The 21,482-nt window shown below is 44.0% G+C and overlaps 1 protein-coding gene across 1 annotated transcript in view; it reads left to right on the top strand.

Annotated features, from left to right (window-relative positions):
* Positions 1-21,482, top strand: part of UBE2O (ubiquitin conjugating enzyme E2 O) — a 149,267-nt gene that overhangs the window by 52,434 nt on the left and 75,351 nt on the right. The window contains exons 2-3 of the mRNA XM_060253506.1: positions 9,042-9,101; positions 20,451-20,561. Of these exons, the coding sequence (XP_060109489.1) occupies positions 9,042-9,101; positions 20,451-20,561 (171 nt within the window). The remainder of the gene's footprint in view (positions 1-9,041; positions 9,102-20,450; positions 20,562-21,482) is intronic.

Raw genomic sequence — 21,482 nt, 5'->3', positions numbered from 1 at the left:
CAGTCTGTAACCATTCACGGCCTTGAAGGTCAATATGAAAACCCTGAACTCAACTCAGTAATCCTTCGCATCCTTGAGGGAAACCAAAATAAAATGTTTTAATGTGAAAACAAGTCCATCAGTTATACTCTTTAGTGTAAGAACCACTTCACTTGCTCATACTGATTTGCTTTCCAGTTATACTTTGCTTTCCAGATCAGCCTTTCAGCGGATACGTACTCAAGTTGCACCCTTTCAAAAATTCTTCTGACTTTCTTAAATTCAGCTTAAATCATGAAATAAATGGCTGAATTTGGCACGTTATTGTAGAGTTGCTTAATATATAGGCTTAACACAAGCATACAGTGATGTACTTCTGTGTATGCACAATGGCTTGGATTCTACAGAACCCTTCTTTTGGCATAATGGCTGTAGCACCAGTAGATGAGCAGTAATTGCCTAGCAGAAGAACCTTATGCTAAGAACGTGTATCCAAACTGGTTTATCTACTGGTGCCAGGGATTCGAGGCATACATTGGGACAAGCTGAAATTTAACTTTGCTAGGGCTTTTAGTAGCAGCCCTGTAGCACAGAGTGGTAAAGCTGCAGTACTGCAGTCTGAGCTCTCTGCTTATGACCTGAGTTCAATCCTGACGGAAGCTGGGTTCAGATAGCCGGCTCCAGGTTCACTCAGCCATCCATGCTTCCGAGGTCGATAAAATGAGTACCCAGCTTGCTGGGGGGAAAGTGTAGATGACTGGGGAAGACAATGGCAAAGCACCCTATAAAAAGCCTGCTGTGAAAATGTCGCGATGCGACGTCACCCCAAAGTCGGAAACTACTGGTGCTTGCACAGGGGACTACCTTTACCTTTTTAGGGCATGAAGTAAGACTCTTTCAGTGGTGGTGTACTCCCACCTCACCCAAGTGTGTACATGGAGCATGATTTTAAAATTTCTTGGCTTGCTCAAGTTCCACTTCACCATCACATGGAGGTGAGAGCATGCAAACATGAGAACAATCTTTTTTCATTTCTCAATGCTATGCTAAATCACACTTCTGTTCCATTGCTGCTTCATAGGATTAACCTCACGTGCTTTATTAAACACTTCTGTGCTGTGTGGAAGAAGAACGCTACAAATAGTGGATAAAAATTCTTTTACACATATTGTGTGGCTTTCAAAGCTCCCACAGCCCATTGTCTGGCAGCTCGGAGAATGCATTTAAAGTTAAAGTTGCTTTCTTTCCACCTCTCTATCCCTCCCCACCTATTTGCTTGCCTGCCTGCTCTCAAACATCTGATGATCATGTGTTGTGGCTCTCAACCATCTGACATTTATTTTGTGTGGCTTTTACAGTAAGCAAGTTTGGTCATCCCTGGACTAGACCTTTAATACTAGAATAGTGTGGTTTTTAAAATGTCTTTGAAATGTGTTTCATTTCAGCCTGGGTGGACTTGCCTTAACAATTTCCAGTATTATTCCCAACGGCAACTGGATTCTATAAATTATTTAACTCTTGGCTACTCTTGTTTTCCTGCACTCACCAAAACAGTTGAACATTTTAGATTTAAATTAGCTGCACACCTTTATCTACTTTATGAATTTCTAGATTCTGTGAACTTTCCATTGGTAAAGGTCCACTATTACCTGAGCAATTATGTTAGGGATTCTTCCCATTTATAATTTGTTTGTTGGAAACGTCTAAGAGTCTTTCTAGCTATTTAGAATCATGTTCTGGATGAAGTTTTTCCCTTTTTCTACATGTTAGATCTACCTTCACAAGGAGGAAAATAATGTATGTGAAATACAGCTGCTACCAGTGATGGCCTCCTCGTGGCAACTGATCTGTTTCTCAGCCATAACATTTTAAAGAATTCAACATTTAGGCCAGGAATATCACATTGAGCATTCACAAATAATCATTTCCCGAGTCACGATTTTGAGAAAAATCAAATTTTATAGCAGGAAGAAAAATCAGCACGAGGCCAATTTAACCAGCATCCCATGGGCAAATATGGCAACCATTCTGTTCAAACGTGGTTAGATCACCCAAGCAAAAAAAGAGATCTCCCTGGGATGTAACAGATCTACAGTTCTCTCTGACTTCTCCCTCTTCTGCTTTGGTTTGGCTTTGCAAGAACTCCACTTTCCAGGCTGCTAGAGAATTGAAGGGCTGTGCATGCCTGTCGGAACTCATCCGGCCTAGCTCACTCAGGAACCACCACGCTGTTATATCCTCTGGAGGATGACCCCTGTCATTTCCTGTACAGTACACTATGTATGTGCGTCTTAAGTGATGTCATGTCGTTATACCTGGGTAGGAAATGATCAAGCCTAGTTTGTGCTTCAGCACTTGATATTAGTCTTGGATTAAGGAGCCTACGGGAGTTTTCCTAGTAGGGAACAGTGCCACCTAGTTGTTGCTGATTTGACTGCTAAATTTAACTTGCCAGAGTAGAACTGTGCTTTATTTTATGCAAAGATCCCTGGACCCTGATTGACAGGAGGGTGTATTTATTTCTGTTCAGTGAAGGTACTTAGTCAAATCTGGGTGGGTGGGTTTTTAATAGACAATAGAGCAGCAGTATAACAGGAGCTGTGCAGTACTGAAATGGCAATAAAGGTAACCTTCTCACCTTATTTTAACATGCTTGTAAAATAGTTTCTTGCCACCATTGTTATAGAGCATTAGATTATTAGTCAGTAGGTTTGCCATTTCTTGCTTGGGAAGTACCTGGAGATTTTGAGGACCAAGGCTGGAGAGGGTGGGGTTTCTATTCCACAATTAGGTTACACTTCACTCTGTATGTACTATTCTGTCATCAAAACCATGTATCCCATAACTGGTAGTTGGTTCTAACTTCATTGTAGAGCCTGATTGACTATGAAGGCTGACCAGTAACATACTTTGAGTATAGTAAATAAATGCCTCTTAAATACAGAACTTAGCCCTCCCTCCCAATTTAGAAGATAATACCTGGTTGTCTGAAGACAGTCCAGCAGTTCAGCTACCTGGGGTGCATCATCTCCTCAGACGCCAAGATCGACAAGGAGATTGACAACAGGCTGGCAAAGGCAAACCGTGCATTTGGCCGACGGCACAAAAGAGTGTGGAGCAACAAGCATCTGAAAAAAGGCACAAAGATCAATGTTTACAAAGTGGTTGTGATGACAACCCTCATCTACGGCTCCGAATTGTGGGTTTTATACCGTCATCACCTGCGACTCCTTGAGCGCTTTCATCAGCACTGCCTTCGCACCATCCTCAACATCCACTGGAGTGACTTTGTGACCAACACTGAAGTCCTCAAGCGGGCAGAGGTTACAAGCATCGAGGCACTGCTGTTGAAGACGCAGCTGCGCTGGGCAGAGCATATTTCTAGGATGGGAAACCACCGCCTTCCCAAGATTGCTCTGTATGGCGAACTTTCCACTGGCCATCGAAATAGAGGGGCACCAAAGAAGAGGTACAAGGACTCCTTGAAGAAATCCCTTGGCACCTGTCGCATCAACCATCACCAGTGGTCTGACCTAGCCTCAGATCGCAAAGCATGGAGGCACACCATCCACCAGGCTGTCTCTTCCTTTGAGAACGCACGCATAGCTGGTCTTGAGGACAAAAGGAGATCGAGGAAGAATCACACTGCTACAGCACCAACCCCAAATCAGACTTTTCCCTGCAGCCACTGTGGCCGGATCTGCCTGTCCTGCATTGGTCTTGTCAGCCACCAGCGAGCCTGTAGCAGACGTGGACTACTGCACCCTTCTTAAATCTTCGTTCGCGAAGTCAAGCCGAGAGAGAGAGAGACCTGGTTGTATATTTCCTTGTATCAACTACATTTTGTTAACTGAACAAATTTGTTAACTGAACAAATTACATAGTTCCGTACTATGAAATTAATGGTAGCACAGGCTGAGAAATATAATGTTGAACTTTACAGTAATGCTTGTAGGTTTTTTCTAGGGACGCCGTTTTTGTTCCCTCATTGTAGACCCCATGTGTTCAGTACTGTTCCCAGGTGTCTGGAGGCAATGTTGTGTGGCATGATGGGGCTGCAGCAGAAAGGTGGCAACGTCCCATACACTTGCCGTTTGTTGGGTGCAACCTGTGTTTTATCTGTCTGGTTTTGATTTTTCAGCTGTCAAAGAAACGTAAGAATGCTATTAAATGTGAGTGCTTTGCATTCTTTTCATGCTAAATAAAAGCTTTCCTTTGTTTTGATGATTATTAGACACTAAGGAATATTGTTGAGAAGCATTGGTCTGTCATGTTGGGGCTGAAGCCTTTCTATTTGTATATTCTTAGTGAACTCAAACAGTAGATGCATGAGGGACAGCCAAATATGTTGGCTGTAGAACAGAACTGTGAGTTTAGCTGAAATAAATGGCTGTGTTCAGGGAATGATTAAGTTGTGAGGTGAGCCTTTGCTGAAGGAGCTATAATATCTGCAGGTATTTCATGGAATATGTTGATACAGAATGTAGAAACTGAGTCATGGTATTGTTTTCCATAGACAGCAAGCTTGGTAAGGGACAGGTTATTTAAAAATACTGTTTAGCATCTTCATAAGTGTGATTAGCTCTGCTTTGATGTAATAGTAAGAAGCCAATATAATGGATATGGGCTGCAAATACATGGCATCCGTGGACATGATTCTTTGCCTGTTCAAAATCTAATTGTTCTCATGAAACATTAATATTATATGGAATCTATTCAAATGTGGTTTTTTAAAAAATTGTCTTGGCTTTTATTGGAGAGCCAGTTCCGTGTAGTGGTTAAGAACACAGACTGTAATGTGGGAAAACTAGGTTTGATCCACATGCAGCTGCTGGTGTAACCTTGGATCAGTCACAAGTTCTCTCGGAGCAGTTCTCAAAAGAGCTCTTTCAGCCCCACCTACCTCACCGGGGGTGTCTGTTGTGTGGAGAGGAAGGGAAAGGAGATTGTAAACCACTCTGAGACTCCGAGTAAAGGGCAGTGTATGAATCCAATCGCCTCCCCTGCTGCTGCTGCTGCTACAAATTTGGAGCAATATAATGTAGAAATGGGCTTGTGTCAAAACTTAAAAGACACTATCTCTAAGGATGCAGGTGTGCACACATGTGTATTCATGAGTTCCCTCATTATCTCTATCCTTTCACTCCAAACAGTTGCTAGGGTTCCCATCTTTATTTACAGATAAGCATCTGTAAAAGGTTTTTATATTTTTGTTAATGTATATTTTTATTATTATTATTATTATACATTATCCATTTCTTTACATGATTTCTGATATCCATTTTACATTTTCCCTCAACCCACCCCCCTTAGTCTATGCATCCTTTTCTTCTTCCAGCCAGGGACAAAGGACTTGAAGCTTCCACTGAATGTCCACTCTCCTTTCTTCCTTCGTCCATTTCAGATAGGTCTGCCACTTTTCTTTGATTCTTGATCTTCTTTCCTCCCATGATTCTTCTTGCGACATTGTAGCAGCTATATCTGACTGGACAAAATCAAAGAGATAGTTATGCCAAGTTCTTGCCTTCTATTTACTTTTATCCTTCCATCCTGCCGCTATTACCGCTTTACCCGCTGATATCATTGCTTTTAGTAAATCTTGATTATTCTTCCCTATTTTTTCATTCCCTAATAAACTCATCTGCATTAGTTCAAAGTTAATTCTCGGCTCTACCTGAAAGAATTTCTTTATCATTCCCACTACCATATCCCATAGTTTCTTGGCCTCAGGGCACTCCCACCACATGTGGGGATACCATCCCTTCTCTTTCTTACAGTGCCAACACTTACGGCTTGTAAAAGGTTTTTATATATCATAAAATAGTCTTTGTTGTCAACATGCATGTGTTCAAATGTTGATAAGATTGTAAGGTCCAATATGGGAAGTAGGAATTTATCTCTCTGGTGTTCATAGAATTATAGAGTTGGAAGGGACCTCTGGGGATATCTAGTCCAACCCCCTGCACAAAGCAGGAAATTCATAAATACCTCCCTTTGCATGAACACCCAGTGACACCTGCTCCACACCCAGAAGATGATGGAAAAAACCCTCCAGGATCCTCGGCCAAACTGGCCTGAAGAAAAATTGCTGTCATGCCCCAAAGAGGCAAACAGCATTTCTCTGGGCGTGTAAGAAAGGGCTATGAAAACGAAGCACTAAAGCAACCCTTCCTTCCCTCCTCATCTGCCTAAGCTCACAGCATTGCTGTCAGATGGCCATCTAGCCTCTGTTTAAAAACTTCAAATGAAGGAGATCCCACCACCTCTCAAAGAAGTGTGTTCCACTGAAGAACTGCTCTGTCTGTCAGGAAGTTCTTCCTAATGTTTAGCTGAAAACTCTTATTTAATTTCAACCCATTGGTTCTAGGCAACAGGAAACAACTCTGCACCATCCGCTATATGACAGCCCTTTAAGTGCTTGAGATGGCTATCATAACACCTCTCAGTCATCTCCTCTCCAGGCTCAACCTACCTAGCTTCTTCAACCTTTCCTCATAGGACTTGGCCTCCAGACCCCTCAACAGCTTTGTTGCCATCCTGGACATGTTCCAGCTTGTCTATATCCTTCTTAAATTGTGGTGCCCAAAACTGAACACTAGATGAGGTCCTACCAGAGCAAAATGATACCATCACTTCATGTGATCTGGATGCTATACTTCTGTTGATACAGCCCAAAATTGCATTTGCCTTTTTAGCCACGACATCACGCTGCTGACTCACGTTCAGTGTACAGTCCACTAAGATCCCTAGATCCTTTTCACACAAACTATTGCCATGACAAGTCTGCCCTATCCTATATAAGTCTTATAGTAACAATATAAATCTTTTAGCAGCAGTAAGGGCACATATGGTTGATTTGTGTTGAACATCAGTCTCCAAGAGATAGTCAAATAGTGTAAAAGTACAGAAAGAAAAGTGAATATTCTAATAGAAAATTGATATGAGTAATTACTTCTTCCCAAAAAGACCAAATAAGTGTGCAGGCGCACAAAAGCTTACATTTTGAATAAAACTTTGTTGGTTTTATTGGTGTTGCTGGACTCCAACTTCATTCTATTGCTTCAGACCAACACCTGGATCTATGGACATAGCCAAAGAATATGTTTATGAGACATATCTTACAAGTTATGGCAGCAATTAGACATTTTATTGGTCTTTCCCTAAAAGGCACTGAGGTGTCCAGTATATATCCTGATTTTACTGAATAAGTCACAGCTTGAGGTCCATAGAAACCGGTATAATGTCTAGAGTCACAGCCCCTCGGTTTGGTAAAATGGGGTAACTAGCTCCTCCTTCCATTATTTTCTGAGTCTTTGAATATCATATTGGTTAATTGATTGTCCTCACCCTCTAGAACTCCTCTGTGTGTATATATATGTGTGTGTGTGTGTTTGTTATTTATAATCTGCCTTTCTCTCTTGGACTCAAGGCAGGTGACACAGAGCAAGTCAATACAATTAACAGGATGGGATATTCAATAAACAATGCAATAGGATTTAAATGATGTAAAAATTATATAGCAGGACCTTAGATTTATCAAGCTAAACACATTAGTATAGGCCACAGTACCTAATAATTTATCCAAGAAACTCTGTGCATAATTTAGCGCAATGCAACTCTGTTGCCTACATAGAAAAACCTCCTTGAATAATTCAGTTTTGCATAGCTGCAGAAAGCCAGGAGGAGGGGCCTCACTGACCTCCTTAGGCAGGCCGTTCCATAAGGTGAGGGCCACAACAGAGATCACAGGTATGGACAGTTGTTGATTTTCCCCATTTGCAGGGTTGCACCTACGGAAGATCTTGCTTGCATGAGCAGCGTTGTCATGATGATGCTTAGGGGGAGAGGTGATATTGCAGATAAGAGGATTCAGGGTCAGGAATGTCTCTTTTTGTGATAGCCAGTACCTTCAGTTGAGTCCAGTCATTCATGGACTACTAGTGGAGTGATTGTAGCATGGGAGTAATGTGCATGCTCCATCTAGCTTCTGATAATAGCCAAGCTGCAGCATTCTGCACCAATTGGAGTTTCTGAGCAGATTTTGAAGGGAGGCCAATGTATTGTGCATTACAGGAGTCTAGTCTCACTGTCATCATGGTATGGATCCTGGTGGATCAAGGCCAGGGGCCATCTTTCAGGCTAGGCTGAGTTGGAAGAAAGCCTTTGCGGCTGCATTAATGTGCTTCTCCAGCAATAACACTGGGTCCAGTATTACCTCAAAGATCGTAGCTAAGTCAGCAAGAGTTCCACTTTTCCAACCAGAATTCTCTCTGTCTTTTCATGGTTTTAGTTTCAGTTTGCTCACTGCCAATCTACCACAACAGCCAGGCAGTGATTTAGGACCTCTACTGCATCACTCAGTGCCGGATTAAACCCTGTGGAGGCCCCTAGGCAGTCAAAATCTCAAGGGCCCCCTTGCAAATTATCTCAGAGTTGGAGCTCCCGCCCGCCGCCCCCCACTGCAGCTTGTGGGCACCTTCTCAAAAGCCCCTTGGACAAAGTTGTGGGGGAGAGGCAGAGAGAGGCATACTTGGCAACGATTCCTGCAGCAGCCAAAGCAGGCTAGTTGGGCAAACAGTGGCTCAGTTGCTGACTGCGTGTGCAGGCTGGGAGGGCTGCAAGCAGGGGGGAAACCGGGGTGGGGAGCCAGCCTGGGGCCTCTAAAGGTGTGGGGGCCCATAGACCAGTTAGTTGGCCTAATTGTTAATCTAGCCCTGGCATCACCAGGAGATTTGGATAAGAATATTTGGAGCAGAGTATCATCCTTATATTGATGACAACCAACCCTCAAAATATGAATGATTTGTCTTAAGGGCTTTGTATGTTCTTCCCTGACTGCTGTATCCGTAATCACTGTGAAATTATGAAAGGCAATGACATTGTGCTGGTCAATGTAAACTTCATTATGAGTAAGTTTAACGTGTGATTTGTTATCAGTATGAGAGACTTGTTTTTTTCCTGTGTAGACGACTGGTAATCTAAGGTTAGAGGTAACAGCCTGTATATATGAGGGCAATATTCTGATTCTTTTTCTTTCTTTTCCGTTCTTCTTCTACAAATAGCTAAAACTTGAAGATCGGTCAGTGGTGCCTCGGGATGTCGTCAGGCATATGGGTTCACGGGTAAGTGCTGCTGTTGTGTGTGCGCGCACAGTCAATGCCCTGGATTCCATCAATGGTAATGTTGCTTAGCCTTAATCTAATTCTCTGTATCACAGAGAATACTTGCTTGTATGTCATCTGCTTATATTGTGCAGTATATCCGCTGCGCTACAGATAGTAACTTACACTAATGCATTATCCTACAAATTGTATCTCACATAGTCCAGTAAAAATGCAGTTCCAGCACATAAAAGTGCATCTTGTGGGTTGAACAGTTTGGTTTGAGTGACAAAATTGGGATTGGGAGAGTGTTAATCTAAGTCTTGCTAAATGGCCTTCTGACTCAAATTGATGGTCATTTGCATTTTGTACTATCACACAGTTTCAGGACCAAATGGAGCTATATAATGAATGGTAGATTAATTGCCCAGATGCAGTTCATGTCAGACTAGATAAAATATTTAGGTTTATTATTTGCATCTAGTTTGTTGCAAATCACAGTGGTCACATATGACATTGGTTTGCAAGTTAACCAATTGGAGTATCTGAAACTGTTCACCAAAACGGGGGAGAAGGGAGAATGTAAGAGAACATTGAGCGCCATAATGAGGCATGAGAGCCACACAGATAATTTGCATATTGCAGTTAAGCATTTATCTGCTTTGCATGAACACTGAGGGATACCAATTAGTAATGCATTTTTAAGAATAATGTACAGAGATGCTGTGCTTTGATTAAACTGCTGTTTTAACCTTCCAGCAAACTGTAGTTGTGGGCTCCCTAATTATCAGCAGTAGCTAATTTTATTATCAAGACAGCCCAGACTCATTTGTCATTGCATTCCAATTCAGATGTTTCAGGTGGTTCAGTAGTGCTGCTCGCCAGAGCCTCTTGGATGCAGTTGACTGTATAGAGCGGTGTTTCCCATTTGCAGGGTCGCGACCCGGCACCGGGCTACGGAAGCCTCAATACCGGGTCACAAGAAAAGCCAAAGCTAGCCCCGCCCCCAGCAAAACTCTCTGCTCTGCTTCCTTCCTTTTCCGCCTCTCTGTTGTGTAGAGAAAAGCTAGGCTTGAAGACTGACACAGGCTGCAAACCCTGAGCTCCATTTTGCTTCCTTCCATCCCCCAACGTCTCTGTGTTGTGCAGATAAAAGCTAGGTATTTCTCCCTGCCTCTGTCTGCTCCAGGTCTTCTGTTAACATCTACTTCCCTACAGCAGTGACTTTGAAAAAGTTACTGTGCAGCTTAAGCTTCCCAAGGGCTAATTTTAAAAGCAGTATTGATTGATTGTCATCATAAAGTATAATAATCCTGGCGTGGTGGCAAATCTCACCATCCTGATTCATTGGGGTTCAGTGGGACTGTATGGTACAAGCCTTTGGCCAGTCAAACTATCAGTCAAGATTACTTGTGTGCCATTGGTTGACTCAGCTCCTCTCTCCTGCCCAAGTGGCTGTTGCCAGACAGCAAAGCTGATTCCATCAGTAAAATGCAACCAACCTTAATTCCAGCAGTAATTCTTTGTTGTTCAGTCGCATAGTCGAGTCTGACTCTTTGCGACCCCGTGGACAAAGTCACGCCAGGCCCTCCTGTCTTCCACCATCCTCTGAATTGGTGTTTGTTACATCAGTAACGCTGTCCAGTCATCTCATCTTTTGCCGTCCCCTTCTTCTTTTGCCTTGTCTTTCCCAGCACCAGAATCTTCTCCAGTGAGTGCTCCCTTCTCATTTGGTGGCCAAAGTATTTGAGCTTCAGTTCCAGTATCTGACCTTCCAGGGAACAGTCAGGGTTGATTTCCCTTAGGACTGACTGATTTGATCTTCTTGCAGTCCAAGGGACTCTCAAGATTCTTCTCCAGCACCACATCTCAAAAGCATCTATTCTTCTGCACTCGGCCTTCCTTATGGTCCAGCTCTCACAGCCTTACATTACTGCTGGAAATACCATCACTTTGACTGTACAGACTTTTGTTGGTAGGGTGATGTCTCTACTTTTTATTATACTGCCCAAGTTCGCCATAGCTGTCCTCCCAAGGAGCAAACGTCTTTTAATTTCATGGCTACAGTCACCATCTGCAGTGATCTTGGATCCCAGAAATGTGAAGTCTGTCACTACTTCCATGTCTTCCCCTTCTATTTGCCAAGGTATGATGGGGCCGGATGCCATGATCTTAGTTTTTTTGATGTTGAGTTTCAAGCCTGCTTTTGTGCTCTCCTCTTTCACCCTCAACAAGAGGTTCTTTAGGTCCTCCTCACTTTGTGCCATTAGAGTGGTGTCATCTGCATATCTGAGGCTGTTGATGTTTTTCCTGGCAATCTTAATTCCGGCTTCTGCTTCATCCAGGTCAGCATACCGCATGATGTATTCTGCATATAAATTAAGTAAGCAGGGTGACAATGTACATCCCTGTTGAACTCCTTTTCCTATTCTAAACCAATCAGTTGTTCCGTATCCCGTTCTGACAGTTGCTTCTTGACCCTTTTACAGGTTTCCCAGGAGACACATGAGGTGGGCTGATACTCCCATCTCTTTAAGGACTTGCCACAGTTTGTTGTGATCCACACAATCAAAGGCTTCAGTGTAGTCAATGAAACAGAAATAGACGTTTTTCTGATACTCCCGTGCTTTCTCCATATCCAGGAAATGTTGGCAATTATCTCTAGTTCCTCTATCTCTCCGAAACTCAGCTTGAACTTCTGGTAGTTCCGGATCGACGTACTGCTGAAGCCTAGCTTGTAGGATCTTTAACATGACCTTGCTGACATGTGAAATGAGTGCAATGGTGCAGTAGTTTGAACATTCTTTGGCATTACCCTTCTTTGGAATTGAAATATAAACTGACCTTTTCCAATCCTGTGACCACTGCTGTGTTGTCCAAATTTGTTGACATAATGTGTGCGTCACTTTAACAGCATTATCTTTTAGGACTTTGAATAGCTCACCCGGGATACCCATCATCTGCGCTCTCTTTGTTGTTAGTAATGCTTTCTAAGGCCCATTTGACTTCACACTCCAGGATGTCTGGCTCAAGGTCAGCGATTTCACTGTCATGGTTGTCAAGGACATTGAGATCCTTCTTGTATAATGCTTCTTTGTATTCTTGCCACCTCTTCCTGATCTCTTCTGCTTCTGTTAGGTCCCTACCATTTTTGTTCTTTATCATGGCCATTCATGCACGAAACGTTCCCTTGATTTTTCCAATTTTCTTGAAGAGATCTCTTGTCCTTCCCATTCTATTATTTTCATCCTCACTGTATATTCATAAGGGATATGATCAAGGTCAAAGCTGAATGCCCTAATAGCTTCCCCAGTTTTCTTCAGTTTAAGCCTGAATTTTGCAATGAGTAGCTTATGATCTGAGCCGCAGTCAGCTCCAGGTCTTGTTTTTGCTGACCGTAAGGAGCTTCTCCATCTTTGACTGCGGAGTATATAATCAATCTGATTTCTGTGTTTCCCATCAGGTGATATCCATGTGTAGAGTTACCTTTTAGGTTGTTGGAAGAGGGTGTTTGCTATGACCAGTGCTCTTGACAAAACTCTATTAGCCTTTACCCGGCTTCATTTTGTTCTCCAAGGCCAAACTTGTCAGTTGTTCCGGTTACCTTTTGACTTCTTGCTTTGGCATTCCAGTCCCCTATGATGAGGAGGACATCTTTTTGTGCGTGTTAATTCTAGAAGGTGTTGTAGATGTTCATAGAACTGGTCCACTTCAGCCTCTTCTGCATCAGTGGTTAGGGCATAGACTTGGATTACTGTGATATTGAATGGTTTGCCTTGGATACGGACCGAGATCACTTTTGTCATTTTTGAGATTGTATCTCATTATTGCCTTCCTCACTCTCTTGTTAACTATAAAGGCCACACCATTTCTTCTACGGGACTCTTGCCCACAGTAATAGTTGTAGTGATCCCCTGAGTTATATTCACCCATTCCCATCCATTTTAGTTCACTGATTCCCAAGATGCCGATGTTCAGTCTTGCCATCTCTTGTTTGACTGCATCCAGCTTACCTTGATACATAGATCTTAAATTCCACGTTCCAATGCAGTATTGTTCTTTGCAGCATTGGACTTTCCTTTCACCATCAGACACATCCACAGTTGAGCGTCCTTTTGGCTTTGGCCCAGCCACTTCACTCTTTTTGTGGTTACTTGGACTTGCCCTCCGCTCTTCCCCAGTAGCATATTGGGCACCTTCTAACCTGAGGGGCTCCTCTTCCAGTGCCATATCTTTTAGCTGCTTTTTATTGTCCATAGGGTTTTCTTGGCAAGGATACTGTAGCGGTTTGCCATTTCCTTCTGCAGTGGATCACATTTTGTCTGGGTTCTCAGCTGTGGCCTGTCCATCTTGGGTGGCCCTGCATGGCATAGCCCACAGCCTTACTGAACCGCGCAAGCCCTCTCGCCACGTCAAAGCAGCAGTGCATGAGAGGGAGCTTCAGTGAAGGCAGGCCATTTTAGACAAATAATCAGAACTCGTCATGTGACTTTTTGTACTTGTGGTACTAATGTTTGTGTAACTGTTTATCTTACGCTGATGTTTTTATTGTTATTGTACTTCACTCAGAGCTCTGCGGCAGCAGGGATTGGGTGATTCATAAATGTAGTAATAATAACATGTATTTAGAAAATTTCTGTAATGCCTCTCTGTACTTGCTTGAAATGGCTACAAAATAGCACAATAAAAGATTAACAATTAAAAATGCAGTATTAAAATCCTAGCAGCTGAAAATGTCTGAACAGTTCTCAGCTAAAAAGCAAAGTCTACAAATGAGGTGTTGATCTTTTGCTCTCATTCGTAGGGCTGCTTTTTAACCTGAATGTTATAATTTGTCAGTTCCTGCATTGTTTCTGCATGACTGGGCAACAATAAGACTATCAGAAACAGCTATGTGACTGCAATATTTAAATGCAAGCATAAATTCTTTTGTGCACTATAATTAGAACTTGCAAAAACATACATCCAAAGCTTCTGAATTTGGTTTATCAAGAAATCAAAAGGATTTGTCAGTATGCTTAGTTTTGAAGTATTTTTAAATGTTTAAGGAGTTGGAAAAGAATGTATTTAAAGCACATAGCTGTGTATTTATGAATTATGGGAAGTACCTCTATTGTCCATGGTTACCCAGTAGTGGCTTCATGTTTTAAGTATTTTGTTGTACAGATTATTTCAAGTACAGAATGCCGGCCACTTTACGGGCAGGGGGGAAGAGAGGTGAGGTGAATATAGAGAGAAGAGGATGCAGCTGAGATGGTAACCGTCGCTGTCCTCACATTCTGTCTGGGTTCTCAGCAATTATTGTGGGAACACACTATTGACCCATCACATGTTGGTCACCAGCTCTGCCCTCATATTGGCTAATTCCCTTGCCAACACCTCTGTAGGAATGTTGAACACACTGCCAAAAGCAATCTTACCTCAGAGATAGCCACATCTCCTCTCTGTCAGTCGGCCTCAGAAAGGGCTGCAGATCTCCTACGGCCTCATGAAAGGGCCTATTTACAGCCCACATGGACGGCCTCCCAGCACATGCAGTCTCTGAAGGCCTCTGCAATAGTCAGGAAGCCTGGCAGCACTTCGGAGGGCATGGCTGTCCCACTTTTACTGTCTTTCACTCCCTCTCTCCCTCCTCCCCTCTGCCTTGCCCCAGGATAGTTGCCTGAGAAGAAGATAGAGAAGCCTTATAGGGTTGCTGTTCAGATCAAAGAGGGGAGAGGAATGAGGAGAATAATGTAAGCTGCTTTGGTGCCTCCCCCCCCCCTCCCAAACTGTGAAGAAAGACTGTCCATTCCCTATGTAGAGGCTGAAGGGTTGCCAACTCCAGGTTAGGGAATTCCAGATGGCAGAGATCACCTCCCCTTGAGGTGGTGGTGGGGAATAAATGCCTTCACTTGGGTGGGTGGGAAGACATCAGGGCTGGGGGGGGGCACTCACCCAGAGGTCTTTAGTGATACCTTTCCAGGTTAGTGGGAAATTCCTGGAGATTCTGTGTTGGAGCACGAGGAGGGCATATGAGTTAAGGCTTCAGAGTGTGAGGTCTGCCAGACACAGGTTCTTGCTGTGAAAGCTGGCTGGGTGATTTCAGACCAGTCACAGACTTCCAGCCTAACCTGCCTCACAGGGTTGTTGTTCAGATCACGGGGGTGGGGGGGAGAGGAGAATGACATAAACTCCTTTGGTCTCCTCCACACTGTGAAGAAAGACTGTCTTTTTCCTATGTAGAGGCTGCAGGGAGGGGGAAGGCAATGGAAACTTGAAGTCAGAAAGGCAGATATAGGGATGGCTCCACCTGGGGGTTGGCTACACTATGCCTGGCTGCTTGCAACTGTAGAGCAGCAGCCTCCCTATGACAGCCACTGTGGCATAAGAGTTAGGGCTTCAGAGCGGAATCTTCCAGACCCAGGTTCTTGCTGTGGAAGCTGGCTGGGTGATTTCAAACCAGTCACAGACTTCTAGCCTAACCTGCCTCACAGGGTTGTCCTTTTCCTATATAGAGGAAGGAGATAGGGTTGCCAACTCCAGGTTAGAAAATTCCTGGAGATTTAAGGGGTGGGGCCTGGAAAGGGTGGGGCTTGAAACAGGATAGGACCTCAGACAGGTACAATGCCATTTCCTTCTGGGGAACCACTAGAGAGCATTCAGATTTACAGTTACTCTCTAGATGGCAGAGATCAGCTCCCCTCAAGGTTTGGGGGGTGCAGAGTCAGTGCCTTCAGTTGGGTGGGTGGAAAGACAGCAAGGGTGGTGGGCACTCGCCCAGAGCCGTCTCCTAGACCTCGTATTTTCTTCACAACAGGCCTTACTCCTAGTATGATCATATGCTTTAATCAATCACACTGCTTCAGAAAATTTCACTAATGAAAATAAGTTCACAGCAAACTGCCAGCAGTTTAAAAAGAGCTGTGGACAAACCTGGAATATAGCTGGCTCTTTGCTTTGCCAAGAGCACTCCTAAGATCAGAGGCCTGGTTTTAGCTTTGCTGCTCCTTTGATGCGGTCAGCAAACCAGTCAGTGCAAAAGTCTTGGAGATCACACATCTTTAAAAAGGTAAAGGTAGTCCCCTGTGCAAGCACCAGTCGTTTCCAACTCGGGTGACGTTGCTTTCACGTTTTCACGGCAGACTTTTTTACGGGGTGGTTTGCCATTGCCTTACCTGGAATCTAAAATGTGAAAGGTAAGTGCCAGACACACATTTGCAGGAAATAGTTCCTCAAGAAAGGCACTCACACAGAAAAGGCCCATTCTTATGCATAGAAGCATCTCACTTCTGAAGATATATGGAATGCTAGCTTTGCTTTGTTGCAAAGTATTCTAATAAATGAGAAAAAAGTAAAATGATGAATGTGATAACTATTTTTGCACTTAATAGAACAAGTGGCCTGTAATGGTTGATATAGGAAGCACTCTGTATGGAATTTTAGTGTTGCACTATTCTTCAATTATCAAAGGGATTTCTGAAACCTTAGCTGAACTGAGAACTAGAAATCCCTTTGTTTTTTAGTACACAAATTAATTTAAACTTCACACGGAGCAGGCAACTAAATTATTGTACTGTCCTTGTTGCTCCCCTGCTGACCCCTGGGAGGTCTCCTTGTGGCCAGCCCTCCCTGTGGCTCTGCATAGCCAGCTGTGGAGGTCTCAGAACTGGGTAGGGGCGGGGTTACGCCACCCAGCCTCCTATCCCCAGTGGTGTTCAGGGCTCCTTGCAGCTCTCCCTGAATGGGCAGCCCTCCTTTCACACCCACCTCATTCCTCCCTGACCTCCCACCGTGGCTACTTTTATTCCCCTTCTGGCCCCACCCCCTCTCTCTGTTCCCTCCCTAGGCTGGCCCCGCCCCTCATAAGCCCCGACACCGATCCACAGTGTTCTGGGGCGGTTCCCTCTTCCGGCTCCTGGGCTGGCTCCCTGGTGGGCTGGGCTGTGGGGCGCGGTGGCACAAGCAGCCACGGCTTGGGGGAGGCTCCCTTGGCTCACTGTGGGCCAGCCCCGGTTCCTTCTCATTCGCAGGCAGGCCTCCTCCATGTCGGGCAGCTGCGAGGCCTGGTGCGGCCACCGTCCAGCTCTCCAGGCTTCCTGGGCAGCACCGGGGTAAGTGGGGGTGTTGCGGGCAGCTCCAGCGCTCATCGGGAGGACCCGGCGCTGGTGGGGTTCGGCTGGGGGTTTGGCCGCACCGGAGGCGACCTCAGCTAGGGGGATGGCCACGGGGGGGTGACCCCCCCCTTTGGCCAAGTCCCGAGGCGGAACAGTCCTGTACTGCATAATACATTTGTATACATTCCTCTTGTTCTTGTTGGCTACAAAACACTCTGTAGAGGGAATAAACAGTGATTACTGGGGAGGGGGGTGCCCTCAGAAAACTAGTAATGCAAGATATACTAGCAGGGTTCAGTTGGAGTTATGGTTTCAAGATTGCTTAAAGAACCTCTGAGTGAAGTTTTTCTTAGCCGTTAAAAAAACCCAGTCTTTTTGAGGTCAAAACTACATGAGTTACGCTCAAGGTTATTATTTTTTTAGAAGATAATACTCTTGGTAAGTAATGGAAGTAGAAGAAAGTAGAATACATACTGCAAGTGAACACATCTGAATTTCTCCGCCTTTTTCCATCTTAGGCGGGCATGACAGCTGGCACCCTTCCTAGAGCACAGCGACTTAGCGACAGTGATTCATGCTACGGTCACCTTGAGACTAGACTACTGTAATGCCCTCTACATGGGGCTGCCCATGTCTCGAATCCGGAAGCTGCAGCTGGTGCAGAATGCTGCAGCCAGGCTGTTACTGGGTCTCTCTGTTTGGGATCATGTGCAGCCAGGGCTGCGGAGACTGCATTGGCTGCCAATAGTATTCCGGATTCGCTACAAGGTGCTGGTTATTACCTTTAAAGCCCTATGTGGCCGAGGTCCTGTCTACCTTAGGGACCGTCTCTCCCCATATATTCCCCAGAGGGTACTGAGATCTGGATCACAAAACCTATTAGAAATCTCCGGGCCGAGGGAGGCGAGACTGAAGGCTACCAGAGAACGAGCCTTCTCTATTGCGGCCCCCCACTGGTGGAACCAACTCCCTGGTGATGTTAGAGCCTTGCAGGACCTTGCCCAATTCTGCAAGGCTTGTAAAACAACACTTTTTCATCTGGCCTTCAACTAAAGTACAGAGCTGCTTAACATCATGGTATGGAACTTAGCACCAAAACTGTTTTAAAAAATTTGTTCAATATTTAAAGTGCAATTGTTAATTTTAATTGATCTTACTGTAATTGTTTGTATTCTATGGTTTTATTGTTTTATTGTGGATTTAATGTCGTTGTTAGCCGCTCTGAGCCTGCTTCGGCAGGGAGGGCGGGATATAAATGCGAAAAATAAATAAATAAATAAAGTTTTAACTTGTTTGAAAAATTGGCATGTTATGGTTGATGAACTAATTCATCTATTATATAGCATCAGCCTTCCAAAGCGAGTGAGTGTGTGTGTGCACTTGTTTCTGTTAATAGGCTTTAGTGTTTGAGAACAGTTACAGGAGCCAGCAATCCTCTAGGTTTTGTAATAGAGTATGCTCATAAATAAATAAAAGTATGCTGTTGCACCAGCTCCAGTAGTCTTTAGAAATGGATGAGTAAATGATGTGTCTGGGTTTCTTTTTTTTCCAGTGAGCCAAGTATGTGGCATCGTTTATGGACATATGAATCTGCCTTATACTGAATCAGACCCTCGGTCCATCAAAGTCAGTATTGTCTTCTCAGACTGGCAGCGGCTCTCCAGGGTCTCAAGCTGAGGTTTTTCACACCTACTTGCCTGGACCCTTTTAATTGGAGATGCCGGGGATTGAACCTGGGACCTTCTGCTTCCCAAGCAGATGCTCTACCACTGAGCCACCGTCCCTCCTGCATATGAAGCTGCCTTCTACTGAATCAGACCCTCGGTCCATCAAAGTCAGTATTGTCTTCTCAGACTGGCAGTGGCTCTCCAGGGTCTCAAGCTGAAGCTTTTCACACCTATTTGCCTGGACCCTTTTAGTTGGAGATGCCGGGGATTGAACCTGGGACCTTCTGCTTACCAAGCAGATGCTCTACCACTGAGCCACCGTCCCTCCCCTAATATGAACATATGAAGCTGCCCTCTACTGAATCAGACCTTTGGTCCATCAGAGTCAGTATTGTCTTCTCAGACTGGCAGCGGCTCTCCAGGGTCTCAAGCTGAGGTTTTTCACACCTATTTGCCTGGACCCTTTTTTGGAGATGCCAGGGATTGAACCTGGGACCTTCTGCTTCCCAAGCAGATGCTCTACCACTGAGCCACCGTCCCTCCCCTAATATTGATGTAGAACATTTTTGTTTTTTTCTCACTGGCTCAAAGCAACATGACAATAACTAATTTCTAATGATAGATACATGTGTGTTCCTGCAAATATACAGGATAAAATATTTTACTCTACTGTAATACAGTTCTAGTGTTCCAAAAGCTTCACATATGTTCTCAGTGATTATGGACTGCTGTAAAGTAACTAGTGTTATCCATATTTTACACAGGGAGGCAAGGAAAATATTGACTTTTAATAAAACCGTTTCTATGTGATTAATGTTAAATGTAAGTAACTGTAATATTTTGATCTGAAATTTTGCATTTTGGGCAGATGTCATCCAGTCATTGTCAAATTATCCTCTTGTTCAGGTTCCCAGCCTAGAAAGACAGGGAGTCATACAGACTGGGTTATAATGAAGCAAGAGTGATTTGCTCAGGCAGAGGTCAACAGGAAGTAGCAGTTCTCTTCATTCGGGGTGGGGGTGAAGCACAGGAAGACTTGACTGGTTAGTCTTTCTTGTTAACACATTGTAGGATTCTAAAATAACCATGGAGAGAAGGAAGTATCAGAGTGGGTGTGTGCCAGCTTCCCAGTGGACAGTCAAAAGCCATTCTGATGGTCAGGGGACACTCTGGAATGGCAATTGATGTAGTGTGTGGAGCTGCAGCCAGCAAAGGGAGAGTGGCAGACATTGTGGCAGCTGACCTGCAATTCATGCAAGAAGAAGCAACTTCTGTTAACAGTTCTTTTGACTGCCGCTCCCCCCAACATCCATTGCTGTTCCTGAGGATCCCCTAACCCTCACAAATGTCTTTTCGGGGGAAAGAGAAAACACACACACAAAAAATCCTTTGTGCAAACTCAACATTTTCATAGTTATTTTAGGGTTTCTTCTGTATTTATGCACAATGTACTGTTTTCCTCAGGACCTGAAAACAGTTCGGTGTGTTTTTTGATAACTGCTATTTATCCATAAAACAAGTAAAAATTTTGATGTGTTCAAGTTTTATTTCTGTGCAACTGAAGAATGTGCTGCAGTTTTAAAAAAACCCTTTGTGCACCTTTCCAGGACAGCCAGTGTGGGACAGTCGTTGATGTAAATATAGAGTGTGCAGTAAAACTGGTGGGAACCAACTGTATCCTTTATCCCGTCAACAGCAAAGACCTTCAGAATATCTGGGTGAGAATGCTTAATTCTCCTTGTTCTTTTAAAGCAGGAAAGCTAACATTTTAACAGATTAATATTTAGACTAGGAAACCCTTTAGAAGAACAAAAGTATACTTTAAAAATATAAAGGGTATTTACTGTCTGCATCTTTTCCGTTTCTGTGAAACAGAATTTGATTAGTGGTTTCTTTTTTAAAAAAATGAATTCCTTGAACAGAACTCGGAAGAGTCTGCTTAAAACAAATGGTTTGGGTTGCATCTTGAAACCTTCCTAAAATGATCAGAAATACCGCATTGCCTTCTGTGATTTTGTTTGACAACATGGTCGCATAATTTCTGCCCTTTTCTAAAATACTTGACTGCAAGAAATGAAGCTGTTCCAGAATTTAGCTAACATGTCTGTTCAGCTCCATCATGGCATCTGTCATAAAGCACATCTGACATACTTCTGCAGCCCTCATCTTGTGACATCATTATGGAAAAAATATTTTAATGATCTGAAAGATGCTGGGATTTATGGGGCAGTCCTGCAGTGGCTTACCTCATTTCTCTAGGGTCGGGGACAGAAGGCGGCATTGGGAGGGTCAGTGTCCCCGCTAAAATGTGGAGATTGCCCAGGGGGCACTTCTCTCCCTGATGTTATTTAATATCTGCATCCTCCCTCTTGCCCAGCTAGTGCAGAGCTTTGGGCTGGGGTGTCATCAACATGCCAGTGACACCCAACTATTTCTGTTGATGAGCAGCTGACTAGACACCGTTCCTGTGAATTTAGCCAAGGCTTTGGAAGCCATGGTTGGGTGGTTAAAGCACAGTCAGCTGAAACAATCTGGGTAAGACAGAGGGTCTCTGGCTGGTGGGGGGGGGGGCAAAGTTGGGCTGCCAACTCACAGCTCTTGATGGTGTGCCCCTGTCGCCAGTTCCTACCATCAAGCTT

This window comes from Heteronotia binoei, chromosome 13 (assembly GCF_032191835.1).
Source record: "Heteronotia binoei isolate CCM8104 ecotype False Entrance Well chromosome 13, APGP_CSIRO_Hbin_v1, whole genome shotgun sequence".
NCBI lineage: Eukaryota > Metazoa > Chordata > Lepidosauria > Squamata > Gekkonidae > Heteronotia > Heteronotia binoei.
This window is presented reverse-complemented; position numbering and strand designations above follow the sequence as displayed.